This window comes from Carcharodon carcharias, chromosome 1, assembly GCF_017639515.1.
Source record: "Carcharodon carcharias isolate sCarCar2 chromosome 1, sCarCar2.pri, whole genome shotgun sequence".
Taxonomy (NCBI): Eukaryota; Metazoa; Chordata; class Chondrichthyes; order Lamniformes; family Lamnidae; genus Carcharodon; species Carcharodon carcharias.
In genome coordinates this window covers 35,000,303-35,020,112 of record NC_054467.1, presented here as the reverse complement: position 1 = coordinate 35,020,112, position 19,810 = coordinate 35,000,303, and the positions used below count along the sequence as shown (strand labels likewise).

Here is a 19,810-nt window from a genome sequence, read left to right as displayed (position 1 = left end):
CAGTCTACAGAAGAAGTAAGTGCAGAGTCTCAGTTCTTCCATATCTTTACACCCATTCAAATCTTATCTTTATTCCGTATTTGGTAACATCTCAACCTTGAAGATCAGTTTGATGCATCACTACCTTAGTATTACCAGTTCAGGACATTGCAACTTTGTCTTACATATCTTGTTTTTGAATCTTTTACTAGAGACCCAAATGTGACCCTTTTTGCAGTAGAGACAGTGGCCAGAATTTTCCAGCCCCCGTGGCAGGGCCGGCGAGCCATTGAAATTTCTGTTCACATTGGCAGGTACAGAGGATCCTGCTGCCAGGACGGGCTGGAAAATTCTGGCCAGTATGTCCCATTTAGCACATTTCCTCAGGTTAATATTTCCTAAGTTTAAACCTCTACATTGGTTTGACAGTCTACTGACTCTCACATTAACACAAATCGTCTTTCGCTTCTCCACATTTTGTCTCAAGCATATTAAAGATATAATTAAATACCCCATTAATTCAACTACCCCATATTCCTACAGGTCTCCTGTAGCATTGCTTATACCTAGAGTATAATTCCTGACACTTATTACTGTCTCACAACAGTTTGCCCCTGACTTTAATAGAGCATTAATTACAGACATTTGAAAATGGTAGCAGGAAAGCTAGTCCATCAAACAACCTATTGCCATATAGTTGTGATGCCTTATTAATCACAATATAGTCATTTCCTATCCTACCAAAGGCAGGTAATCTCCAGGAAAATGCAAAGATAAAACACTGCCATTCGAGGGAAAAAAATCTGGAAAATTTCTCTCCAACCTGTTTATGGCAATCAAGCCCAGATTTATGACTCTGATTTAAGTTACAGGCTAAATACCTCCTGTCTGTGATGATCGCCATCCCAGCCAGAAACAGGTTCTAGCTCTCTGCTGAAGGAATACAATGAATTAGCATTAGCCGGTAACCTGTTCCAGAGGTCCTCTATTCTCTGGAAAATGAAGAACTACCTAGCATCTAATCTAGTTGTGCTATTACATAATGAGTATGCATGCTCCCTGGGCCTGTCTAAGTTGTCCAGTTGAAATAATAAGTCCAGTCTAGTCTCTTCATTGTTCTATAAATCTTGATCAAATTACCCGGGTCTACACTTTTGTAAACATATCTTATCAGGATACAGACCCTATAAGTATAGCTAAAATTTTTAGATTGGGAATTAACCTAGGGCAGAATTCTCTCATGCCCCCCACGGCAGCTTTAATGCCTAGTGTTGGGGCGGGGGGGTGGTGGGGAGGTAGGAACAATGTGGCAGGAGGTCCAAAAATCAGTTTTACACCGGCGTAAAATGACGGCGGGGTCTTCCACTACTGCTAGCCATGGTGGGTCACAATGCCCAACAGAGGCCAGCGTAGAACTAATTTGCATCCCGTTAATGGGGTGTAGTTGAAGGCCCGACCAGAATCATCCCTCCATGCCTAAACAACCACGCCACCGGCAGGAGATCACACCGGTCCAGTACACATCTGGACCAATGTGGCGTGCACATATTAGGACTTACCTGAATAAGGTCTAGGCTGCCTCCGGAGTTCAGCATGGAGACCTCCAGTGACCATGGACCCTGGAAGATGCAGCAGTGGGTGGGGGAACACCTATCAGGTGGATCTTCCAACTTCAGTGCCTTTTGAGGAGGTCCATCTTCCAGCTTCAGAGTTTTCCTGGAGGTCCATCTTCTTTCTTCAGGAGGACCATCTTCTTTCTTCAGGAGGACCATCTTCTTTCTTCAGCAGTGGGCCAGTGTTGTCCTTTTAAAAATGGTGCCCAGATATGATGGCAGAGCACGAGACATCCAGCCTGCCTCATGGCACGAAATGTCAGAAAATCCCCGACTGCATAATTAATGAGGCCCAGGTCACGTGATACAGCGTGCATTCCCAGTGGCCTCCACAGCAGGAAACAGTCCCACCCCCTTCCCCATCCCCACCTCGGGACTTAGTCCCGGATGGGAGAATTCCGCCACTTGTATTCTAACTGAGCCTTAATCGAGGTCTTGTGCAAAGACGAAATGGCATTCTTTGTTTGCAATGAGTCATCCTGTGAATACAACCTATTTGCTTTGGCTATAGCCTCACTGCATTTGACATGAATCTTGGCAAAAATCATATCTTTTTCTTTCACCACTGACTTCAATTCTGTTTCCTGGAGGGTGCGTACATATTTAGCATACATGATCCCCATTAGGATTCTAAATACACTGAAATTAAGAAAACCTATCACATAATTCAAGATTGTAAGGATAGTGGTTTGTGAAATGGAAAAATTATTGACTTACGCAGTGGATTGTGTCTTAAGAGACTGGTGTGAACAGATACTGTGGCTTGTTCAATGGGAGTATTACATTATATCTGGAGTATGGATCCTGGCAGGTACCATTCCTTCTTGTTTACATTGGCGGCAATCAGTTTTGAGTATGTCATGAAATACTACAATACTACAGCTAAATGCCTGCAGCAGGAATCAGTCTTAAATGTTATTTCCATTTTGGCTAACATTTGTTAGTTTAAATACATTTATATGTCATTACATATAATTCAGTGTTTACCTACACTAAAACTTGTCATGTGTGTAACGTTAAACACCTCAGAGCCCAGCTGTGACCCTCAAAACTGTCTTGCTTTCCCAAATGCAGGCAGAAATATTGCAAAGCCTGTGCAAAAACACAAATGGAAAATTAGTATTGAGATGACTTATTAAAAATTGAATTTTAATTATAATTTCTTTATTCTCTCATGGGATGTGGATGTTGCTGGCAAGGCCAGCATTTATTGCCCATGCCCTTGAACTGAGCGACTTCCTAGGCCAGTTAAGAGTCAACCACATTGCTTAGGTCTGGAATCACATGCAAGCCACACTGGGTAAGGATGGCAAATTTCTCAGAAGAACATTAGTGAACCACACGAGTTTAGACAACAATGATAGCTGGTATGGTTACCATTGCTGTAATTAGCTTTACATTCCAGATTCATCAATTGAATTTAAATTCCACCTGCTGCCACAGTGAGATTTGAACCCATGTTCCCAAAGCATTAGCCTCAGTCTCTAGATTACTAGTACAGTGATAGTACCACCATCACCCCCATTACCAGTGTATCACCATCTCCCCCCATCACCACTAAGCCACTGTGTTCAAAAGTTACTTATTTTTTGTTGGATCATTGTCGCCTTTGCTTGTAAATCCTTAAATTATTTTTCTTTCACATTGCAGAATGGAGTAGAATTAGAAACTGAGGATAAAAGTGGGAACACACCTCTAAAACTTGCAAGAGGCCACCAGTTTAAAGATATCGTTGTATATTTAGAAAATACGATCAGTCAATCAAAAAGTCTGATCCCAAAGTTTAACTGGAGGTAAAGTAAAACAATTCAGTTGCATAATTTATCTTATTTACATAGTACACAATACTCTCAAGGCACAGCCTCAGAAACATGTGTTACATTGAGCGGTGATGAAATATCTAGAGTTAAATACTCTGGCAATGTGACATTTAAAAGAATATTTGCCGTCTCAACATAAATTACTGGAAAACAGCCATCTTTGTAACGAAGCCCATGGTGACATTAACAACAGACCTGTGCAGTAGGACTGAGAAGCAGTGCACGTTTTTGTTTTGTGCATGAAGAGATATAAGATGTCAGGAGAAAAGTGGTTCAGAACCAGCAGCCCTTTTGAAGGAGAATCTGCGGAGGAAAACAATGTGCATAGGAAGATGTTGCTTTGTTTTGTGAAAAAGCAAGTTCATAATATAATGGGGGGAGGGAAAAGCAATGGAGGGAAAGTGCTTACAAAGGCTAAACACAATCCCATGCCTGATTTTGCTACTTTGCAAGTTTCACTGAACTGCTGCACAGTCAAGAGCCCTCTGTAACGCCCTGCAGCTGCATGCTGTAGTGATTATGGGAGATGCTGCTGTGACCTTTATAGAGAGTAAAGTCAGAGTAAAGCTAGAAAAGCAAAGTCAGGGTAATGTTTTATTAAAATGAGCCAAAGGTAGCCAGAATGTTATTGATCTTGGTGCACAAGATTATCTGATAATGCACAAGGTGATTCTTAATGCTCACAAATAATTCTGAATTGTATGTCATCTATTGTAAATGCTTTCTAACTATCCTAAAATATTCAACTAATCTAATAATTTGTATAACTGAAATACCATTACACACAGATATTAATGGCTAAGGAAAGGAATGTTTGAAACCTAAAAATTACTTTTTAAACCAGGATCTATAAAGGTAGAAACAGAAACAGAAAATGCTAGAAAAACTCAGCATTTAGCCTGTATGACTTCTTCAGAGCTAAAGAGAAGTAGGAACGAAGAAGGTGCTGATAGTGGCATAAAGATAAGAAAGCAGAATGTGTGAATAGCAGAACAAGGGTCAGCACTCTGTGAAAGAACAACATGGAACAAGTAACAGATGGTCCATTAGGGGTTGGGATGGGGGAGGAGGCCGTGCTTGGGGGAAAAGGATGGAAAAGGGGGAATAAGACAATGAATAAAATGAATAAAAATAAGTAAATCAAAAATAAAAATATTTTTTTAAAAAGGGATTTAAAAAGGGGTGAAGATGTGGAGAGAGTTCATGGTCTGAAGTTGTTGAACTCAGTGTTCAGTCTGGAAGGCTGTTAAGTGCCTAATCGGAAGATGAGGTGCTGTTCCTCCAGTTTGCGTTGAGCTTCACTGGAATATTGCAGCCAAGGGGGGACATGTGGGCATGAGAGCAGGATGGTGTGTTGAAATAGCAAGCAACAGGAAGGTCTGGGTCATGCTTGCGGATAAACCAAAAGTGTTCCATAAAGCAGTCACCCAGTCTGTGTTTGGTCCCTCTGATGTAGAGGAGACCACATTGGGAGCAGCGAATGCAGTAGAACATATTGTAGGAGGTGCAAGTGAAGCGCTGCTTCACCTGAGTGTTTGGGCCCTTGGACAGTGAGGAGGGAGGAGGTAAAGGGGCATGTGTTGTACCTTCTGCGATTGCATGGGAAGGTACCATGGGAAGCGGATGAGGTATTGGGGGTGTTATATTATGAAATTATTATATAACCCATTATATTGTGAACTTGCTTTTTCACAAAACAAAGCAACTTCCTTCTATGCACATTGTTTACCTCCACAGATTCTCCCTCAAAAGGGTTGATGGTTCTGAACCTCTCGAACATCCTGGTCCACTCCTCCACCACCCCCAACATCTCATCCCCTTCCCACGACACCTTCCCATGGAATTGCAGAAGGTGGTAAATGCTTGTTAAGACAGCAGAAGCTATGGCTCAGTAGAAATTGAAAGGTGAGTCAGATTAGCCCAGCAAGGGAAATTCTCATGAAATTTGGCTAATTATAAGTAAGAAGAAAATCTGGAGTGACCGTTTTATTGCCTAACTCATCAAGAATGAACCTTGAATGTGTGGGAGCTAAATGATGAGCTTGTGAGCCTTGGTATAGGAATTGCCTCTAGGAATAAAACACTGGGTTAAAAAGAAATATCTTTTCCACAGAGGTTCTTACCTAGGTCAGCATTTAAGATTGAGCTTTCCTTACTAGGAATGTTGGGAATGTTATGACTAGAAAATAGAGTCTACCGCTTTCTTATACATTTGGTGTGAATTTCCATGGGGGTTCTCCCTTGCATCCATTGTAGGTGGTGATCCCAAGAACACGGCTTTTTCCAGGGTTTGCATGGCTCTTTCACAAAAGTTATGGCAGACAATCAGGAGAACCTCCATAGAAATACACCCGGGGCAACATTTTGTCCGTGGCGGGTATGCTCGGCAGGGGTGCTGCCCACGATCGGCTCTGCACGGTGATTTCACGCTGGTGGGCCAATTAAGGCCCGCCCAGCGTGGAATGTGAGCGGCAGCACTCAGCGCTGCCTGTGCAGTCGGGGGGAGGAGGGCGAGCGGGCCGAGCGCGATCTCCACACATGCGAGCGATAGAGCGCTTCAATCCTCAGGGAGATGAAGCACTGTTTAAAAAAAAGGAAATAAAATTGTCATTAAATTTAATTTAATAAAATTATCAGGCGGTTGCTTTGGGTGAGGTTTAATCGGGGATAAAAATTATTATTTTAACCCATTGGCAACCGTATGGCCTTCCGTAACATCTTATTTTAACTTTAACTTGCTGGCAGATGGGCAGGAGTGGGATTTAGGGCAGCAGGAGTTGGCTGCCATGGCCCTGTAAGATTAGTCCCAGCACTCAGATAAGTGGTTAGCTAGGAGGGGGTTGGTCAAGGGGATATTGGAGGAACAAATGGGCTCTGCAGACACTTCACTGTATACAATGTCAAGGAGATAGTCTGAGATTATGTTACAGGGGGACAATGGAACTGTCTTATGTGAAACCAAGAACTTGTAACAATGGAGCAAGTTCTGAGACTTCAGTCATGATGTGCCGGGTACAAGTGGCTAAGCAGCCTGTCTGTTCTCCTATACTAATGACTTGGATGAGGGACCGACTGTATTGTAGCTGAATTTGCTGAAGATAGCTAGGTAAGCAAGTTGTGAGGACCTGAATATTCAAGGGTATTTGAGATTTCAGAAGGACAGGAGGAATGGATAAGAAGGTAGGGTAGCTCTGTTAATAAAATATGAGATCAGTACAGTATGAAATGATCTTGGTTCAGAAGATCAGGATTTAGAATCAGTTTGGGTGGAGATAAGAAATAGCAAAGGAAAAAAGTCACTGGTGGGTGTAGTATCTCTGCTCTCTCATGGTAGCTACACAGTAGGACAGAATAAACATCAAGAAATAATCAGGGTTTACAAGAAAGGTACTGTAATAATTGTGGGTGACTTTAATCTTCACATCGATTGGAGAAATCACGTTGGCACTGATAGCCTGGAGGCTGGAGTTCAAAGGGTGTTTTTGGGCTAGTTTCTTAGAAAAATATGTTCTAGTACCTACCAGGGACTTGGTAATGTGTAATGTCTCAGAATTAATTAAGAATCCTCTAGGCAAGAGTAATCATAATTTCATAATAAGTGTGAGTGTGGGAAATGTGGGTCTATGACTAGTGTCTTAAACATACAAGGGTATGAAGACAGAGTTGGCTAAAGTAGACTGGGCAAATAGGTTAAAAGATGAGAAGGTGGAGATGCGGTGGCAGACATTTATGGAGATATTTCATAACTCTCAACAAAGATATATTTTGTTAAGGAAGAAAGACTCCACCAGAAGGATGTATCATTCACGGCTAACAAAGGGTGGTATCAAATTGAAAGAAAAGGCATATGATGCTGCTAAGATTGGTTCTATGGCAGAAAATTTAGAGAATTTTAGAAACCAGTAAAGGATGACTAAAAAAATTGAGGGAGAAATTAGATTACGAGAGAGAACCAGCAAGAACCAGCAAGCTTCTACACATATATAAAGAGGAAAAGCATAGCTAAAGTGAACATTGGTCCCTCAGAGGATGAGACTGGGGAATTAATAATGGGAAACTTAGAAATGGCAGAGGCTTTGTATTTTGTATTTGTCTTCACAGTAGAAGACACAAAAAGCATCCCAAGAATAGTTGAAAATCAAGAGGCATAAGGCAGGGAGAAAGTTAAAACAATCACTATCATCAGAGATAAAGTAATGGAAATATTAATGGCACTTAAGACTGACAAGTCCCCTGGACCTGATGTTCTGATTCTGAGGGTCTTAAAAAAAGTGGCTGCAGAGCTAGTGGATGCATTAGTTGTAATCTCCCAAAATTCTTTAGATTCTGGAAAGGTGCCAGTGGATTGGAAAATCACAGTTGTAACACCTCTGTTCAAGAAAGTAGGGATGCAGTTTCCTTCTTTCTATAGGCCAGTTAGCCTAACACCTGTCATAGGGAAAATGCTAGAATCCAGTATTAAAGAGGTAGTAGCTGGCCATTTAGAAAATCATAATGCAATCAGGCAGAGTCAACATGGTTTTATGAAAGGGAAATCATGCCTGACAAATGTATTAGATGGTCTCTTGGTAGTACAGAACTTGAGTATTGCTGGAAAAAGAGACATGTTGAAGCTTTTTATCTTGCACTCATCAATACAGAGACAAGAATGTCAAATTTCAAAAGGAGCAACAATTTATACTGCATGAGAAAAGGGTGCTGATTGGTTGACAAGTCAACTCTGGTCAAAGCATTGCCATGAGAATGCACCAGCAAACTATTGTTCCCACATGTTTTTGTTTAATTCAAAAAAGATGCAAGGCCTGGACATATTCCTTTTGCCTGCAGAGAAAAGGTCCCTGCACATGAATATATGTAGCTTTTAGCAAGCGTAAGTGAGCTACATTATGAGTCTGACTGGTTATCTTAGTATAATTCTTGTTAGTGTAATTCTTAGCACACTTGGGAGTATTCAACAAGTGCTGTCCGATTGCAAAATCACATGTAATGTTAAACATTATGTTCTGAGTTTTGCAAACACAGGCTGGTTGAGTACAGTCAGTGCTCTAACAACTGCGAACAGCCAAGAAGATGTGCTGTTTGATACGACTCACCAGTTGTTGGGACATACAGCCTACATACCTGGCATCACAAAATTTATATACCCCATTACTCAATGTCTTTTTGGCTTAAAGGCAGCATCCTGTTAGTGGAAAATGCACAGTAGCAGCATGGAATGACTAGCTTCATTTGTTGCCTAAATTTTTAAGATGCCTTGCCCTTCCAGGATAATCTGCTGAACAGATGGGTCCTCAGTCAGAGGAGCCAAGGAGATCAAGGATAAGACCTCGTGAGAGGTGGCACCCTCACCCTCCTTCATGGCATCCTTATCCCTTGCTAGGCATGCTGGATGCCTCCTGGAGCATGCAAGCTGGAGCACCACTTGTATCCCCTTCCAAGGATCACTGTGCTATCAGTGCGCTGGACAAGTCCATGTTACCCAGCATTTCATGTATCTCATGGACATCAGTGCACAGTCCCTGCATCTACTCAGAATGATGCCCCATATGGCTCTCTAACAGGTTAGCATTCTCTCAATGGAGAATCTCATAAACACATAGTCCTGAGCCTTGATGGCTGGATGGACTGCTCCAACCTTTGCCAAAGCCCCCAAACTGCCTCAGAGAACTCTGATGTGCCGGAGCACAGCTCCTGCTGAATTTCAAGATTGAGCCATCTTTCCAGTGACTCCTGAGGCCCTGCACCTTTGCCCACTGGAGCAGGGCTATGTCTGTCTTCCACGCTCTGAGGAGTGCTGACCATAGCTCCCTCAACCTTTGGCACCTCCTCATGCCCAATAGTGCTGTGATCGTCATCTTGTGCTACCATAGCTACACACAAGTGAGGATCTACCAAAGTGAGAGTATTTACGCTGGTGGATGGTGCATTCTTAAGGTGTGATGGTGGTTCTTCTTCAGCCTCATGCAGCTCATTTACTGCAAAGGTCGAGGGAAAGGGTGACTTCAGTTGGGTATCAGCACCTGTGGGAGACACAAGAAAAGATGACTAGATGGGTGGTTAACAGTGAGGTTGACTGTCTTGGGCTACAGGAAGATATAGACAGGATGGTCAAATGGGCAGATAAGTGGTAGATGGAATTTAACCCTGAAAAGTGTGAGGTGATACACTTTGGAAGGAGTAATTTGACCAGGAAATATTCAATGAATGGCATGACACTAGGAAGTTCTGAAGAACAAAGGTACCTTGGAGTTTGTGTCCATAGATCTCTGAAGGCGGAGGGGCATGTTAGTGGGGTGGTGAAAAAGGTATGTGGGACATTTGCTTTTATCAATCGAGGCGTAGATTACAAAAGTAGGGAGATCATGTTGGAGTTGTGTAGAATCTTGGTGAGGACACAGCTGGAGTTCTGTGTGCAGTTCTGGTCGCCACATTATAGGAACGATGTGATTACACTGGAGGGGGTGCAGAGGAGATTCACCAGGATGTTGCCTGGGATAAAACATTTTAAGTTATGAAGAGAGGTTGGATAGACTTGGGTTGTTTTCTTTGGAGCAGAGAAGACTGAGGGGCAACCTGATCATGTACAATATGAGGGGCATGGACAGGGTGGATAGGGAGCAGCTGTTCCCCTTAGGTGAAGGATCAGTCACGAGGGGAAAGAAGTTCAAGGTGAGGAGCAGGTGGTTTAGGGGAGATGTGAGGAAAAACCTTTTTACCCAGAGGGTGGTGACGGTCTGGAATGCACTGCCTGGGAGGGTGGTGGAGGCGGGTTGCCTCACATCCTTTAAAAGTACCTGGATGAGCACTTGACACGTCATAACATTCAAGGCTATGGGCCAAGTGCTGGTAAATGGGGTTAGGTAGGCAGGTCAGGTGTTTCTCACGTGTCGGTGCAGACTCGATGGGCCGAAGGGCCTCTTCTGCACTGTGTGATTCTGTTATTCTGAGTAGCCTAGGAGAATGGAAACCCTATGCAGTGCTGAGGCTACACAATGTTTTTCAGTGTACAACACCCTGTTGGATGAGGTGGGAGTGCTCTGCACCCCATTAATGAGCATTTAGCCTTCTGTAATCTCCAGGTGCACCGGGAGCTCTGGTTTCACCGGGCCCAATTGCCTCCTCATCCACTATCATGACCATCTCCAATGCAGCCTGGCCTATGAGTGTTGATGGAGGAAGAGTACCAATCCTCCCGTCTGGGCCCTCTCCTTCGTGTTGTGCGTGCGTTGCTCCTGAAAAGACAAAAGAAAGCAGGATAAGGCACTGTTGTCTTCTGTGTCCAATGTCATCTACCCCAATCCAGTAGGAGCTGCATGCTTAGTGGCGATGGCAGGTCCTCAGCAGCTGTCTGGCTGTGAGCCATTCTGAGGGGTCAGTAATGGCTCTGGCATACACCCCTCCCATGTTTAGGACCAGCAGGCGCTCTGAGGCTCCTCAGGTGTTGTGGCTGCTGGAGGGGGCAAGCCCTAAAACTTGTACAGAGGGTTAGGTCACTTTGCCGGAATATATGAGGTTGTTAAACCTTTTTCCACACTGGATCCAAGTTCTCCTTGTCTCACTTCTGTCACTCATAGCAGTAGAAATCTCAAGTCATTTCTGCTTAGTTCAGATGGTTGGCTCCTCCAGCTAACCTCTGGGGAAAAGACTTCCCTTCTCTCCCTCACTGCTTCCAATATGATATTCAGGTCCATGTCAATTAAGCAAAGGGCAGTCCTTCCTCTAGTCTCCAGCTCTCTTGAGTCATCTCACCTCCCTTTGAATCAGTGGAAGGTTTTAGCACAATCCATTGTTCTCTTCTTCAAGGCAGCCAGCAACCCCAGTGGTGGCTGCATTTGGAGAATCTAAATAAGACCCACATTGGATCTGACCCACTTCCATTCACACCCCCACTGGTTCTAATGAGACAGGAAAACATCTCCTTATCAATGTAGGGCTCCCCATATGAAAATCAGGACTTTAATCAGTTTCCCATGGAAACAGACCCTTACAGGTGGACCCCCATCCCTCACGGGTGGACGCGCACCCGACCTAATAGGGTGTTAAATAGCGCAAAATGATGTCAGGCGAGGGGCCGGATGTTCTCCAGTGCTCGCGCAATATTTCGGTGGGCGGACACACACAAAAGTTGGAAGCACGCCCGCCAACAATTAAGAGAGCAGTTAAGCCCATTAATGGTGCAGTTGACTCTGATTTTTCATTGCCCATCCAACCTTACGGTTGGCGGACGAGCGAATCAGCCAGACAGCTTTTGCAATTTTCATCAAACCTCATCCATGGGCAGGATCAGATTTCCATGAAGAAATAAAATATAAATAAATTTCCACATACAGCATTTTCATTAGCTCAATTTTTAGGTGATTGATTATGATGCATAGACACTTTTTTCTGCTTTTGAAACCTTTATTTTTGCTTTTTCAGGTCTTCAGCTCCCTGAGGCAGCTCTCTGCCTCCAGGGAGCTTTCTGTCAGTGTTGGCCTGCGCCCGCGATAACATCATTGTCTGCCATCCTCCCGCCCGCCCCACCCCAGCAATGCTGAGCTTTTCAGCACGTGTTTCAGCTCGGGGGCCAATCGCAGCCGGCGGTCTGTTTCCTGGCCAATCCCGGGCCCGCCGATGGGGTCCACCCGCCAGGCTGAAAATTCAGGCCCCAGTTACAGTTTCCTGCCTTCACCAGGAAACAACAAATTAGCTATCATTGTGATCTGGACTGGCTGCTGTATTTGTAAATACAGCATTCAACAAGGTATTATTCAAGGTAGTTTAAAAAATCATAGGTGTATTCTCTATATTTACTGTTGTAGATACATTTTTCTAGAAATTCAATCCCTCAAAGCCCAGTTCAAGAGAATGTCAATTCTACATTTAGTGCCAGTGATCTCATTCACTTTCTCTAATTCTTTGCAGTTCATTGGTCTTTGGCCCACCTGGAAAATCTAAAGGACCGATTCTTTTCTTTTATGGCTGTTTGCTGTTATGGGGTTACCCTACTTATTTTACACAGGTCAGTAAATGTAGGTATGCTAAAGTGACAGCCAGCTAGAGTTCAGCAATGTGTTCAATACCCTACAAGAAATTGCTTTTTAATACAAGATGATATGATCAACATCATATTTTGCTAATACCTGTGACCGTTGGAAGGTTTCCTTCCCAATGCCTCTTAGATCTATTGGCATGGATATCTCAGTATAGTGTTGTCAATTAAATATATTGACATGATCATCAATAATGGGATTTGAACCCATGGCTGAAAGGCAAGAATGCTACCACTAAGCCAAGGCTACACATAATTAAAATAAGGAAGGAAATTATCCATATATAAAACATTAAGAAGCAAGACCTAATAAGATATATGCTATGTAGAAAAGACATTTTGATTCATACAGTGACATGGCTTATGGTATTTCAGATTTGACTGTTTCATACTTCATTCATGAAGCCGGGATCACAACCAACTTTAAACACTTTTCCTATTCCTCATGAAAATCACCTCCTACAAGGGTTTTGTGTAGAATCTAAAAATGTTAAGCTATTTCAATTACATAAACTTAAAAAATAAAGTGAAATGTAACCCCCAGCCGTCACCCATCCCAACCCTTACCTGTTAGTTGACTGTATAGTAGACGGTTGATTGTGCTCCTGAACAGGCTAGTAAGCTGTAGCAGATCTCACATTTGACCTGTACAGTTCACCAAAACATTGTTAATGAACCTCGAACCTGAAGATGGTTTTGGCCTTCCAACTGGTGATATGTACTCATTCGATGCCCAACTCAAATGTTTCTTCCCAACCTTGTGTGATAATGCGCTTCTGAAACCTGTCCTGCTATAATCTCTTCAGCAATTATGCAGGACATTATTCTATATGACTTGCACGTCAATAAAATATTGCAATTAAAAATTAGGATAAAGATCCAGTTGAGCTCTTCTGTAGATTTAACCTATGGTCTAAGTCAAAATTTATCCACATTTTACTGACCTGTCAAACCAATGTCTTTTATAATTAATAAAAATTGACAGAGATCCTGCGAATGGAAAAGTAATTGTTAGAATAGATATTAAATCATCAATACACATAGAAAATATGAACTACACCACTTTATAATTTTAATCCCACAAAAATATATTTTTTTCTCTATCCTGGATTGGAAAGTCTCTCAGTCTGTCCAAAAGACAATGCGGTAGGTATTAGATTACATACCTATCCAAGACAAATTCATTACTCTGTCACTAATGACTTCAGTTGCTGTCTATTCTATTGCACAGATTGTCTCGATCTCCTTCAACAGGCTATTGAGCTTCCATATCACCTTCTTGATCAGCAATGCACTGATGTGGTATCTATTTCTAAAAGCTTCCCTGATGGATCCTGGTTTCCTTCTGAGAGACAGTGAAGAATACGATCATGCTCTTAAGCAGGTATAACTCCCAACCTTTCTTCGGTGCCAAGGAAATTGTATCTTGCAGGGAATTTCCAGGGCTGTCTTCACCAACTGTTTATATCCAAGGAATGTCACGGTTTGTGATTTTAAGTACAGTAAATATCTGTATCCACGCAGACCAGAAGCAAGTTTTCTGTAAATATATGAAGCATATTTTATATTTTCAGTAATTATGTTTGGTGCAATATGAAAGTGATGGGGAGGGGGTGAGTTAAGTATTGATACATCTATTATTCAAAATGTAAAATGAATCTCACTTTCTGGCTGGTGAAAACAAATCTTAAAATTCTGATTGATTCTCAGCTGCAACCTGAATCTGAGCCAACACACAACTTCCAAAGCTCCCTGGCCAAACAACAATATATTCTGAGCAACCTTGGGATATGTTTAGTTATTACAATTAAACTTTGTGAACTAAAAATTGCAGGCAACTTAAATCCAGGTACTAACATTGTGAATTCCATTGTGTAATATTGCTATTGTTTTAAAACAACAAATCATTCAATTTACCATGGTTGGCCTGCCGAATTATACTTCTTAAAAAGGGAAAGAAAGTCAGTAACTTCATGCTGGCTACATCTCACAATTTACAAACACTTTCCAATCTATGGGTGGAATCGTCCGCTCCCATTGATGGCTGGCATCATGGCGGGCATGAGCGGACAATTTGGTGGGAAGGCCAAAAATCAGTTTCATGCCATCGTGAAACATGCTTGCAATCGTCTGCTCCGCCTGTCAATAGCAGGCTGCATTTCCTGCATTCGGGCTTTGGGAACTTCATTGTAATACATCTGCGTATCATAACAAGCCCAGCTCACCGGAATCATCCCACCTTGCTGGAGCACCCGAGTGCAAATCATGCCAATGTGTTTCACAACAGCATTTATAGGGCATGCACCTTTCTTCGGTGCCAAGGAAATTGTATCTTGCAGAGAATTCCCAGGGCTGTCTTCACCAACTGTTTATATCCAAGGAATGTCACGGTTTGTGATTTTAAGTACACTTCGAGGGGAACTCGGAGGTGAGTGCACAGTAATGTCGTATAGCGCTTGCAAGAGTCGTCTGTTGGACTTCAAGGTTGCCTCGCCACACATTCAGGCAAGATCACAGGCAAGGTGGCTGGCTGACAGTGCAGTGCCTGGGCGAGGGTTTCCCTGTGAGGCGAGTTGGTGGGGGCAAGGACTGCCCTGCGATTGAGGTGAGTTGGGGGGGGCAAGGACTGCACTGCAGTTGAGGCGAGTTGGGGATGGGGGGGCAAGGGCTGCACTGCAGTTAATGGTAGTGCCTAAGCACATGCAGGAGTTGGGGGAGGGAAATGGCCACGCATTAGGGAAACCTTGTATAAAGTGACTATTCCTCAACAGCTGAGGCAGTTCAGGTGCTGGCACATTGACATGCTTGGAGTTGGTCCCCTAGCTTATCTGCCTACTCAAGCAACGCAGAGACCTGAAAGTGCCACCAAATACTCCGGAGCTCTTCACCCCTTGAGCACAGACAGCAAACTAATGAGTGTTTTAGTGGACTGCAGGACAATTGGACAACTGCGCAAGTTGTACAATCTATTCAAAGCTGGCCATGGAGCAGTCACTGGTGGAGGAATCACAGCCCCTTGCAATGTCATCTTCCAGGTTTGGACCAATACCCCCAATGGTTCAAGCTAACAGTGCAGCCTTGCAGTGTGGGTTAGGAGAATGCCTGCGCCTGAGCTGAGAGCACAGCATGCAGTCCAGTGAGCAAAGCTGCCGCCAATCAGTCAGGTGGAGTGGGGTGAAGTTTGGTGGGGTTTCGGGCAGCTGTGCAGCGCACTAAACTCTGGCCATCCAAGTGTTGGCCAGCACTCTCTTGCATGCATTAACGGGCCTTCAGACTTAACCAAGAGAGGTTCTTAGAACACCCGAGCTAACCCACGTCTCTCTCTTTCATCCTACAGGAGGAGTATATTAGAAGCGTGGAGCTTGGTGTCCTAGCTGTATGACTCGTTGGCTTACAGAGAGCGGAGATGAAGGAGGAGAGTGACGGAGGTGCCTGGCTGGCCAGAGGGAGAAGCAGCACCCTCAGGAAGATGGGGCTCCCATGCACGCTGCTGAAGAGCCACAGCGAGCTGTCATTGGTCAGTACCTAGCTAGACCCAGGGTCTTTAGGCGTCGCCTTTCATTTCTGCAGATGACCGAGAACCAGTGTGGCCAAAGACTGCATATGTCCAGGAAATTGGTTGGTCACCTCTGCCACCTGCTGCAGGATTTGGTGCCTAGGGGACATAGAGGGCATCCACTGCCAGTGGCTGCAGCACTCAATTTCTATGCCAGTGGCTCCTTTCAGGATTCCACAGGTGACCTCTGTGGGATATTGCAAACCACCAGCCACAAATGCATCCGTGAGGTCATGGATGCCATCTTCACGAAGGCACACAACTGTGCATTTTGCCCGGGACTGGGAAAGCCAGGATACAAGAGCGCTGGGATTTGTCCCGATCTCAGGTTTTCCACAGGTGCAGGGTGCCATCAACTGCACTTACTCTCAGATCTCCGTGGCAACAAGTGGTCAACTATGTCAACCACAAAGGCTTCCACTCGCTGAATGTTCAGCTGGTGTGCGACACAAACGCATCCTGCAGGTCTGCGCATGATTTTCAGGCAGTGTCCATGACTCCTACATCCCCAATAGGTCACAGATCCCTGACATCTTCTAAGGTCCACAGTGGCTGCAGGGATGGCTCCTTGGGGACAGGGGGTACCCGCAGAGGACACAGCTGATGACACCCGTACAGCAGCCTCAGGCTGCAGCACAGCAAAGGTACAACGAGACTCGAAGATACAATGAAGGTGAGGATGGCGATAATGAAGCCATCGCACTGGCCAGACGAGGCAGGCGCGCTTGGGAGGTTCTGATAACTGCTAGATTCATAGAGGATGATGATGACATGTACCGAGGAGACACCATAGATCCTCACGTTGCATCCCTGAATGTTTAACTCCAGTCTGGTTGATGGCTGCACACATACTCTCTGTGATAAGGCTCCTGTCATGGATCCACAGCAGAGGCCCTAATAGTTGCTAGATTCCAAGAGGATGATGATGACATGCAGTGAGGACACTCCACAGATCTTCACATTGCCTACATGAATGCCTGACTCCTGTCTGACTGAGGGCAGCTTGCTTGCGCTCTGTGATCAGGGTCATATCATGGAGGTGCAGTGGTGAAATTTTAAATGCACCTGATCTTTTGTCAGCCTTCAGTACCTCACCCCTTCAGGAGCACAGTGTCACCGGTCACAGATGCTGAAGAGATGGGAGGCCAGCCCCCACCTCAAAGGTACTGAGAGCACACAGAGAGAATGATGGAACTCTGTGACACCTGCCCACAACATTCTGCCAGCAATGACAAGCACCATCGAGGTGCAGGTATCAGTAATGTGTCCAGTGAATATGAAGCCAGACCATCATTTTGGTCTGAAAGTTACACACTGCACAGGAAAAGGCCCTGGACAGGGACACCTGCCTTTATCTTGCGCAGGAACCAAGGTTTCACATCTACTTATCAGAACAAGGAGCCATAGGCAGGGAGACATCTTGGGAGCTTATTTACAATAGTGAACATTATGTACAAGTGATTAGCACCCATGCCCAGGCTGTGCAGCTACATCTTCTTAACCTTCCTAGCCCTGCCGCTACATCTTGGTGCTCCCCAGACATCCGCAGTGGAGGTGGAGGCAGCCTGCTGACTGCAGTGCCTTGTCTGTAATGACCTTGGCTGGTGTCCTCTGGAGGACTGAGACATGGAGGGCCCCAGCCTGCTTTCGGGGTCCTGCTGTGTGGCAGTGGCACCCTCCTCGACCTGTGGAACTGGAGCTGCTGGGGTCACAAAAAAAGGGGATTTGGGTGGGCCAGACACTCCCAGAGTCACTTGGAATGCGCACCTGCTGATCCTTCTGTCTATGGGTGCCCGTGGGCTGGAAACCTGGGAAGTTCCTGCAGCTAATGCTGTGGATCAGACAGTGCGATGTGCTCACCAGATTGTGGTCCCAAGGCTACTCAAGAACTAGGTCCCATCAAGCGTGTGTCTCTGCACTGGTGGAGGATGTGGGTGAGCATTGTGATGGGTCTTCAATGGGGGTATCATCAGATTCCTCTTCTGAGTTGTCTTCAGGGCTTTTTTGGAGGCCCTGGGCCATGGATTCTCTTGGCTGTTTTTTAGATGTGCCTGCGAAAGCAAGGAGAGATAATTAGTGCATGGCAGTGGCCTGTGAAACAGGACACATCAGTCACAGCATGGTTGCCTGATGGATGTTGCTGGATCCTCACCTGGTTGAGCACCACTGACCTCACCGTCAGCACAGGACTGGTCCAGACCTTTGCCAGCCAGCTGGATGATTCGATTTTCAAAGTCTGTTAGGACCTTGATGTCGGGCATTCCTCCACTAGTCTGCGACCTCTCCCTCTTATTGTGTGTCAGCTTGTCCTGCATGAATACAGGTGGAGAGAGTGTAAGCGGGACACATGCCAGGCCTGATGTTAAGTATGCCTGGCATGTGTGAGTGGTGAGTGGTTCCATGGATGGGATGAGGACAATGAAGGTGCTTGTGAGAGAGTGAATGGTGATGTTCCTTGAACTGACAGTGAGCGAGGGCACTGTGGATGTGTGATGGGTTTGTGAGTGTGTGGGTTGAGAGTGACGAGAAGAGTGACTTACCCTGGCAGAATGGAGGAGATCATTCATATTCTTATGGCACTGGATGGCTGCCCTCTTTTGCAAGTTGCTGGCATTGACGACTGCTGCCACCTCCTCCAAAACCAGATTGGTAATTTTGCTGCTCCTCCTGGGGCCAGAGCTGGGTAGAGGACATGACGGAGGGCCTCCATGGTGTCCAAAAGGCACTCGAGGGACGCATCATTAAACCGGGAGGCTGCTGTCTTCTTGCCTTTCGGGACCATGCCTTCTGTGCAGCAGTCCTGGGCTACGAGCATTGAGAGGTTTGTGCGTGGCTGCACTTTAAATATGGCGCCCAGCCTGAGGAAGCGGCAAGATGATGGTGTGGCGGACGATTCGGAGGCTGCCCGCCATCGAAATGGTGTGTTTCCTGGGATTAATGAGGCGGGATTGGGATGATACAGCGTGAAAAGCCACCATTATGGCCAACAGGTCAAACGTACTTTTTCCCGCCTGCTACTGCATTAGTGCAAATCTGGGACGATCTTTTGGGCAAAAATGATTACATTTTGGCCTGGGCCAGTGATTACGGAACAATCTGACTGTGCAGGCTTAAAAGGATATAGCTCTACCTTAGAAACAAAGTAATACGTGCCACGTTATAGAGGATAATACTTCAGTCCTTCCGAAACAGTATATCATGAGCAATGGCATGGGAGATGCAGCAAAGCAATTCATTCCATCAGATTGCCTGATTACTCCCCACCCAGGAAGGCGAAAATTACCTGCAATTTGTTTTTTTTTCTATAAAACATGAAAACAAGGTAAAACATGAGCTTTTTCAATTTTTCACTGGGGTATTTTCCTGAAAAAAAATATTGTTCCTATATTCAATATATTCTGCATGTGACAAAACTTTCAATTTTGAACTTAGGCATTGTATGATCTAGCAGGGATGTGCTGATTAAAAGTCATGCAGCGGGATTTTCTGCACCCGCCCTACTGCCGCGATCTTCTGGTCCCGCCGCGAGTTAAAGGGCTTCTGGCTGGGGCACTGCTTCGCCCGCGGCGGGTCCCACCTGCAACAGGGCCGGAAAATCCCGCCAATGGTGAAGGCAGAACCATTTAGTAACGCTCGGTACAATGCCATAGATATTTTGCAACAAAGGAAAGATTAAGTAGTTTTATCCGAAGTTTTATGCATTTCTTGCTATTACCATACATATAATTGAAAAAATAAACAATAAAGAGTTCTATCTTAAATTTATATGCTAACACGGACTTATTTAACCGTGGTATATATTTATCTACCT

At 44.7% G+C, this 19,810-nt stretch overlaps 1 protein-coding gene across 1 annotated transcript in view; it reads left to right on the top strand.

Annotated features, from left to right (window-relative positions):
* LOC121280723 (probable protein S-acyltransferase 23) overlaps positions 1 to 19,810 on the top strand; it is a 171,180-nt gene that overhangs the window by 101,732 nt on the left and 49,638 nt on the right. Inside the window, exons 5-7 of the mRNA XM_041192851.1 lie at positions 3,243 to 3,385; positions 12,317 to 12,413; positions 13,675 to 13,827. Of these exons, the coding sequence (XP_041048785.1) occupies positions 3,243 to 3,385; positions 12,317 to 12,413; positions 13,675 to 13,827 (393 nt within the window). The remainder of the gene's footprint in view (positions 1 to 3,242; positions 3,386 to 12,316; positions 12,414 to 13,674; positions 13,828 to 19,810) is intronic.